General features: G+C 49.5%; 1 protein-coding gene across 2 annotated transcripts in view; it reads left to right on the forward strand.

Moving 5' to 3' along the window:
* Positions 1-5,241, forward strand: part of LOC142316937 (cytochrome P450 2C8-like) — a 177,218-nt gene extending 171,977 nt beyond the window's left edge. The window contains exons 9-10 of one of the 2 annotated variants that reach the window (XM_075352721.1): positions 4,600-4,741; positions 4,860-5,241. In XM_075352721.1, the coding sequence (XP_075208836.1) occupies positions 4,600-4,741; positions 4,860-5,059 (342 nt within the window). In that variant the 3' untranslated portion in view covers positions 5,060-5,241. The remainder of the gene's footprint in view (positions 1-4,599; positions 4,742-4,859) is intronic. The other variant, XM_075352722.1, reaches the window with a different exon arrangement.
* The last annotated feature ends 4,010 nt before the right edge of the window (positions 5,242-9,251 follow it).

Raw genomic sequence — 9,251 nt, forward strand, 5'->3', positions numbered from 1 at the left:
GTTTGCAATGTGTGCCAGGGCTGCTGCCAAATGCGCAGTTGCTCTGCGTGTAGCAGGTGCAGCTTCATCTAGGGCACCCTAGAGTTTCATTATAATGTTTTACAGCAAAGTCAGGTCATGAGAGGGAGGCTATTTGGGCCAATGATGACTGCAACTTCAGAAATTTCTGAGTGTTAATGCAATGTATATTCCTATATGGGAGGTAAGTGGGGGTGTCCTGAGTGGGTAGACAGGTCTTGACCAAGAATGAAAGAAGGTTGTGGTCAGAGAGTGGGAGGGGGGGAGTTAGTGAAATCATGCACTGAGCAGAGGCGGGAGAAGACCAGGTCCAGTGTATTCCCGCCTTCATGTGTAGGAGAGTTAGTTAGTTGTGAAAGGCCAAGAAAGAAGGTTAGAGATAAAAGATGAACAGCAGTTGGGGAGAGGGTATCATGAATAGGGATGTTAAAGTCCCCCATGACAAGAGTGGGGAGGTCGCAAGCTAGGAAATGTGGAAGCCAGGTGGCAAAATGATCCAAGAACTGACTGGTTGGGCCTGGAGGGCGATACACAACTGCTACTTGCAGGGAAAAGGGTCTGTAAAGCCTGACAGTGTGCACCTCAAAAGAAGGGAAGGTAAGTGAGGGAACAGGAGGGATGACCTGAAAAAAGGAGTTTGGAGAGAGAAGCAGACCAACCCCTCCACCTGATCTGTTGTCAAGTCTTGGAGTGTGAGAAAATTGTAGGCCACCATATGAGAGAGCAGCAACGGTGGTGTGTGACCGCTGAATAAAGGTCTCAGTAAGAGCCAGGAGGTGAAGGGAATTGGAAAGGAAAGAGTCATGGATGAAGGAGAGTTTCTTACACGCTGAGAGTGGGTTCCAGAGGGCACAGGTAAAGGAGATAGAAAGTATGCTATGCAAGGAATATTAATGAGATTTAGGGTTTTTCTGAGCATACTAGGGAAGAAATTTAACTTATTATTATAAGAAGGTCCTGGATTAGGTGCAATACCTTCTGCTAAAAGGAGAAGGAGAATAGAGAGAGTGAGCATGTGGTTAAGAGATTTATGAGAGTGTCTATTAAGTTTCATGGTTGGGAGTGAATGGATCTGGATGGCTTATAATTTTGAGAAGCGCATGAGAGAGCCGTACATAGGAGAGGGGAGGAGAGAAGGACTGATATGGATGGAGTTTACTGGGTGTATGAAAGAGTGGTAGAAATGAGGAATTAAAGCAGCTAGCACATAAATGATACTAATACATAGGGTGGAAACATTTTGAAGAACACATGTACTTGGAGCAAGTTTTTTTGATTGTCTTGCATGCCTTACCTGTCTTGTTGTGAATGTTAGTTATGTTTTGGCTGCTGGGAGGCTCCCTCTGGTGGCCAGGAATGGTTTGCACTTGGACCAGGTGTGTTGTGCAGTGGGTGTTTCCTTTGCTAACTCTCTGCTTATTTAAGGGGTGCTTCACACACAGCGAGCTCGCTGCCGAGATCGCTGCTGAGTCACGCTTTTTGTGACGCAGCAGTGACCTCATTAGCGATCTCGCTGTGTGTGACAATGAGCAGCGATCTGGCCCCTGCTGCGAGATCGCTGCTCGTTACACACAGCCCTGGTTCGTTTTCTTCAAAGCCGCTCTCCCGCTGTGACACACAGATCGCTGTGTGTGACAGCGAGAGAGCGACAAATGAAGCGAGCAGGAGCCGGCATCTGACAGCTGAGGTAAGCTGTATCCAAGATAAACATCGGGTAACCAAGGTGGTTACCCGATATTTACCTTAGTTACGAGCCTCTGCAGCTCTCATGCTGCCTGTGCTGCCGGCTCCGGCTCTCTGCACATGTAGCTGCTGTACACATCGGGTTAATTAACCCGATGTGTACAGCAGCTAGGAGAGCAAGGAGCCAGCGCTAAGCAGTGTGCGCGGCTCCCTGCTCTCTGAACATGTAGCTGCATTACACATCGGGTTAATTAACCCGATGTGTACTGTAGCTATGGTAGGAGAGCAAGGAGCCAGCGCTCAGTGTGCGCGGCTCCCTGCTCCCTGCACACACAGCTGTGCGCTGGTAACTAATGTAAACATCGGGTAACCATACCCGATGTTTACCTTAGTTACCAGTCTCCGCAGCTTCCAGACGGCAGCTCCGTGCAAGCGCAGCGTCGCTTGCACGTCGCTGCTGGCTGGGGGCTGTTCACTGGTCGCTGGTGAGATCTGCCTGTTTGACAGCTCACCAGCGACCATGTAGCGATGCAGCAGCGATCCTGACCAGGTCAGGTCGCTGGTCGGATCGCTGCTGCATCGCTAAGTGTGAAGGTACCCTAAGTCCTGGTCTGATTGCAGGCTGTTGCCGGATGTCAGTTGTTCTTTATATCTCCTGCCTGCTTAATCCTGCTCTACACCACATCTACTCCAGATAAGTGTTTGCTCTTTATTTATTGTCTGGTTCTTTTGCTTATCTGGGTTTGTCATTTGTTGTGGTTGGTTTCAGTTTATTTCCTTCCAGGGATTTTCCCCCTCAGTGGATTGTTGAGGAATTCCCTGCAGTTCTGTGTGGAGTATAGCTCCTTTGGGTCCATGTGTTTGTGGCTTGTTGAATGTTATAATTTCTGTTTTCTGTTCATTGGTATGACAAGGGCACCTGGTATAGGACGGAGTTCAGATCGAGCGATCTGAGGGCCTTTTTGTACTATCAGGAAGTTGGTATTTTGCAGGGTTTTTCTCTGGCCACCATCAGTCCCTATCCTGTCCTTTCCTATTTTAGTCAGCGGGGGCCTCACCTTTTGCTAATCCTGTCATCTACCTGTGTATTGTGTTTTTCCTATATCACCGCAGTCTTTGAATGTGGGGGGCTTGCTATTCTTGTCTATTTTCTGAGGCAGAGAGTTATTCATCTTTCCTACCTTTAGGATAGTTAGTTCTCCGGCTGGGTTCGCGGTGCACAGGATGTTAGTGCACCCCTCGGCTACTTCTAGTTGTGATGGTTAGTAAGGGGATGGCGGCCAGATTAGTTGCCAATGCTCTTGTCACCTTTTTGCCAATGATTTGTGGTGGTCTTCCATGGTTCCGGATCATAACACTGTCTCCTGCCCTGTATAACTGCCATGAATAACTGCGGTTCACTTATTAAAATCAGCACTTGTTTAAAATCTGCACAAATGCTTCCCCTTAGCTGAGTTTACTTATATAGCAAGCTTTGTGCCTAGATCTGGGTCAATTTAACTCATTAATCAATCAGCTAACTTTAGACCGCAGAAGGCAATAAGTTGCAGAAAAACAAACATGATTGCATACTCTGATAGTATTCTCTGTTCAAGCAAGGAGGCAGACTGCTCTGTTCAGTCTCGGATGAATTCAAAGAGGAAAGATTTGAATCTCGCTGGGGCCTCCAAAATGTGAGAGATGGGAGACTCTTTTCTCTCAGGTAGTCAGCTGGTTGGATCGGCAGCCATATCGTGTGTGGAGACGCTTGACAAACCAAGACAGACAAGTCTTTAATTTGCAAAGTCACACTGTTTATTTTTAACAGGAGGTTTATATAGCTCTCCTGACGTATAAAAAAAAAAGGTTACACAATACGGGATACAAGATTACACAATGTGGGATTTGGGTGGATAACATGTTATCAAGGTAATTCATTAATTTTTGGCATATTTCTGAGAAATAGACAAAGAATACAAAAAGAATGGACAAAATAATATTTCCAGAATAATAATCCAGGATATTAGTAAGGGAGTGAAAGGATGTGATAGGGAGTCAAAGGACATGTGAAAGGATATGGCAGGGAAGATCATGACAAATCACATATTTTAACAAAGAGGACATAGGCCAATACATTGTTTTGTAACAGAATATTTCAATAGAACATAATAAATTTATATACTGTCTTATATAAGTTGACAAAATGGCTGAATTGACAAGACAAAGTGGCTTCTTTAACACTAGCATGATCATAAACCTCATGAGCAAGTGATATAATATTTCATCATCCAAAAACAACTTCATTAAGATCAAATGATAAAATATATCATTGCATTGCTAAAAACAGAAAGCGGAGTTAGAATTCAGCAGATGAGAGGACTAACTTAAAAATTAATTGGAGAGAGAAACATCTATGAGTTTGTTTGTACTAGACTGCAAAACCAGGCATCATAAGGCTGAGAGCAAAAACAGAAAAACCACAGCAGCCATCGGATGTATAGAAAACAATTCTTATTTTTTAAAAAAAAAAAAAAATCTGCAACTTTGTCAAGATTTATTATAAACAGTGAAAATGTCACTTATTATTACTACACATCCAATGGAGTGCAGAGCTTTTCATGTTTCTGATGTTTGACCTGAGGCTGAAGCAGAATTAATCTGCAGTGACCACAAGATGGAGAACTATCAGCCCCCACCCTAAATTTATATAGTATTAGATCCAGTCTTCTAGACCAGGACAGACCAGTCCCATCCATTATAAACACTTACAGATAAACACCATGAGTCTCATTCAGAGATAGACCCCCCATTATACACAGTCAGAGAGTCACCACCCAACCCCCCCTCCCCCGATAGACTCATAAGTAGATAAACGACCCCCATTATACTTCCTTTCATTATATGCTTCTATCTTTACAGGGGACTACAGTAATCCCGTTCTTATCATCAGTGCTGTCTGACCCCACCCAGTGGGAGACCCCAGAAGATTTCAATCCTGGGCATTTCCTGGATGAGAAGGGACAGTTTCAGCTAAAACCGGCCTTCATGGCTTTTTCTGCAGGTGAGGTGTTTCCTATATTTTGAGCTAATTGATATGAGGATGAGGGGCGGGTAATGTTCCTGGATGTATTAATATGTTACACCACAAAATAATCAGCTGCGTGTAATCTCTCTGTCAGGGAAGCGGATCTGTGCCGGGGAGGGCCTGGCCCGCATGGAAATCTTCCTCCTCTTCTCCGCTCTGCTTCAGAAGTTCACCTTCACCCTCCCCCCAGGAACAGAACGTCAGGACTGGAATAAGCTGAAGCAGGACAAGGACAAAGCCATGTTCCTCTCTGAGGTCTGTGCTGAACCTCGGGCTGTGTCCTCCACCACCTAAAAGAAGACGTGAGGGCGAGCGGCTCCTCCAGATTACACATGGAAATGGCATGTGCCGATAAAGCCTCATTACTGTACAAATAAAGATCTAAAACTTTATATTCTTGATAATTTTAAGATCTCTACTTGCTCACAGCAAATGTGAACCATTCTTGCTCACATATAGGATACTAGAAGGTGGCCCGATTCTACGCATCGGGTATTCTAGAATTTACGTATTGTGTAGTTAATGTATGATTTTTGTTATATATATATAGATGTTGTTGTGTGTACTTTCCAAGTGTTTGTGTAGGGCGCTGTACATGTTCTGGGTGTTGTCTGGGTGTGGCGGGGGGTGAGAGCGGTGTTGTTTGTGTGTTGCGTTGTTTGTGGAGCGCTGTGTCTGTAGCGTTGTGTGTGTGTGTTGCGCGGATTGTGTGGGTGTGGGGTGTGTGTGTGTGTGTGTTTTGGTGGGAGGTATGTTTTGTGCAATGTGTGTGTTGTGCGGTATGTGCGTATATTTGTGTGTGCCGCGGTGTTTGTGTGTTGTGTGTGTGCAGCGTTGTCTGTGTGTGTGGGTGTCTGTTTAGGGCGGTGTTTGTGGTTCCCAGTGTGTGTGTGTGGTGTGTTGTGCAGTGCGTGTGTGACGGTGTGTGTTTTGGGGGGAGGTGTGCACCCCCCATTGTGCTCCATCCCCCATGCTGCGCACCCCCCATTGTGCTCCATCCCCCATGCTGTGCACTCCCCATCGTGCTCCATCCCCCATGTTGCGCACCCCCCATCGTGCTCCATCCCCCATGCTGCGCACCCCCCATCATGCTCCATCCCCCATGCTGCGCACCCCCCATCGTGCTCCATCCCCCATGCTGCGCACCCCCCATCGTGCTCCATCCCCCATGCTGCGCACTCCCCATCGTGCTCCATCCCCCATGCTGCGCACTCCCCATCGTGCTCCATCCCCCATGCTGCGCACTCCCCATCGTGCTCCATCCCCCATGCTGCGCACTCCCAAACGTGCTCCATCCCCCATGCTGCGCACTCCCCATCGTGCTCCATCCCCCATGCTGCGCACTCCCCATCGTGCTCCATCCCCCATGCTGCGCACTCCCAAATGTGCTCCATCCCCCATGCTGCGCACTCCCCATCGTGCTCCATCCCCCATGCTGCGCACTCCCCATCGTGCTCCATCCCCCATGCTGCGCATTCCCCATCGTGCTCCATCCCCCATGCTGCGCACTCCCAAACGTGCTCCATCCCCCATGCTGCGCACTCCCCATCGTGCTCCATCCCCCATGCTGCGCACTCTCAAACGTGCTCCATCCCCTATGCTGCGCACTCCCAAACGTGCTCCATCCCCCATGCTGCGCACTCCCCATCGTGCTCCATCCCCCATGCTGCGCACTCCCCATCGTGCTCCATCCCCCATGCTGCGCACCCCCCCCATCGTGCTCCATCCCCCATGCTGCGCACTCCCCATCGTGCTCCATCCCCCATGCTGCGCACCCCCCATTGTGCTCCATCCCCCATGCTGCGCACTCCCCATCGTGCTCCATCCCCCATGCTGTGCACCCATGCTGCGCACCCCCCATCGTGCTCCATCCCCCATGCTGCGCACTCCCCATCGTGCTCCATCCCCCATGCTGCACACCCCCCATCGTGCTCCATCCCCCATGCTGCGCACTCCCCATCGTGCTCCATCCCCCATGCTGTGCACCCATGCTGTGCACCCCCCATCGTGCTCCATCCCCCATGCTGCGCACTCCCCATCGTGCTCCATCCCCCATGCTGCACACCCCCCATCGTGCTCCATCCCCCATGCTGCGCACTCCCCATCGTGCTCCATCCCCCATGCTGCGCACTCCCCATCGTGCTCCATCCCCCATGCTGCGCACTCCCCATCGTGCTCTATCCCCCATGCTGTGCACCCCCCATCGTGCTCCACAGTCACACATCAGACAGTATACACGCACACATCTGATCGTATACACTCACACACACACCCCACTTCTCCCTGTGCCCACTGGTGGACGGTCTCAGCAGCTGTGCTGCACGCCGTGCTCCTCTGCCGACACTCACAGATCCGATCGCATACACTCACACACATTCACACATCAGAACACACTCACACACATCCGATCGCATACACACACACACATCCGATCGCATACACACACACACACTGACGATATCGCACATACGCGCTCACACAATCACAACATCCGGAGATACCACATGCTTCGGCCATGTGATCCTCCGGCAGGTCCTGGAAGGTCACCGAGAAGCAAGCGATATCACGGGATGTTGTGAGTGTGTGGATGCGATCTGATATGTGTGTGTGAGATGTGTGTGAGAGTGAGTGTGATCTGATGTGTGTGTGTCTGTTGTTATGTGTGTGCGTGTGTTCCGCCGCTGCAGGACGTGGATGCGATCTGATGTGTGTGTGAGAGTGAGTGTGATCTGATGTGTGTGTGTCTGTTGTTATGTGTGTGCGTGTGTGTTTCGCTGCTGCAGGACCTTGATGCGCTCACCTGGCCAATCCGGTGTTTGGGGCGAGCGTCCAATGCGTGAGGGGGCGGGTCCATGCCGAGCGGCCAATCCGTGTGTGGGGGCGGGGCCATGCCGAGCCCAGCGGCCAATCCGCTGTTTGGGGCGAGCGTCCAATGCGTGAGGGGGCGGGTCCAGGCCGAGCGGCCAATCCGTACGGGGGGCGGGGCCATGGCGAGCCCAGCGGCCAATCCGCTGTTTGTCACCGTAAGGACACAATTTTGGAGCAAGACAGACAGACAGACAGAATAAGGCAATTATATATATAGATAGGGAAGAGTTTCCATTCACTCATTGCAAACAAGGACCACGAAAGTGGCAAAGAACTGACACCAGAAGCGGTTTAGAGAATTACAGAATTATGATGTTTTCCGTACAGAAGACGTGATGATGATTTCTATTGTTCTAATAAAATAGTCCCATATTTAGGGGGGTGTCTGAACATGTTATAAGCGGCATTTCAGTTAAAAAAATGGACATATGTGCAATGTTAAAGTCCATCCTGCCTGTTGAGATACCACCACACAGTGGCCTTCTTACTTCTGATACCACCAAAGACTTTTTTACTTCTGATACCACCACACAAAGACCTTCCACTGAGATACACTCACAGAAAGACCTGCTTATTGGGATACTGTAAGGGGTGGGCAGACCCCTTACAAGGAGGTGCAGTTTTCCCCCTGAAGATACCCCACGCTGGGGTAGATAGTAATGTTAATGTTGATGTTATTAATAAAAATGTCTTTACTGTGTAGTGGGTGTTCCCCTAGAGCCCGGGTGGGACGGCTGTCCCCATAGAAACTGTACAGGAGGGAGGAGGAGCCGGCAGCTTAGGGGGAAGGGAGAGAAGCGTGTGTGGAAGGCAGTTGAGTCCGGGACGGGAGAGAAGAAGCAGAAGGGGCAGAGTGTGGGAGCTGGGTGGACAGAAAAGCGAAGGAAAGGAAAGAGAACGTGTCCTCAAAGGTGAAGCAGGAATTGTGTGGGTCAAGACTGTGATAGCCGGAGTGGGAGCCTAGGTGAAGTGGAGTAGCCGGGCACATCCCCACTAGAGGAGACGTCCAGAAAAGGTTTTCCCCCAGCAGAAGTCGTGAAACCATCTGATTATTGCCTCTGTTATGAAGATGCATACAATAAACATGCCTTCTGGTTCAACCGATCTACGTCTGCCAAGTCTTTGTACATCTGACGACGTTATCTGCACCACCACACTCTGCCCCACCAAACAATCTCCTGTCCCAATAGTGACGCCGGAGCCGGGGGTTAGCCTGATAGAAAATGGGGCCACGACTACAACCCCCGAGGCACCCCCGGCACCCCGTTACAATACCATCACACAAAGGCCTGCCTACTGAGATACCACCATACAAAAACCTGCTGCCTACAGAAATACCACTACATTAAGACCTGCCTACTGAGATACCACTACAAAAATTGGTCTACTGAAATACCACCACACAAAGAACTACCTACTGGGATACCACCACTGAAAGACATACTGCCTACAGAGATATCACCACAAAGATTTGCCAATTGGGATACCCACACACAAACACCTCCCTAATGGCAACTTGTGTGTGGGGGGGGTTGAACTTGTCATGATCTCACCAACAGCGAATCTAGGAGAGCAGCGAGTGTCAGAGAGTAGAGTGGACCCACTGGACCACAGGAGG

Source organism: Anomaloglossus baeobatrachus, chromosome 6 (genome assembly GCF_048569485.1).
Source record: "Anomaloglossus baeobatrachus isolate aAnoBae1 chromosome 6, aAnoBae1.hap1, whole genome shotgun sequence".
Lineage (NCBI taxonomy): Eukaryota > Metazoa > Chordata > Amphibia > Anura > Aromobatidae > Anomaloglossus > Anomaloglossus baeobatrachus.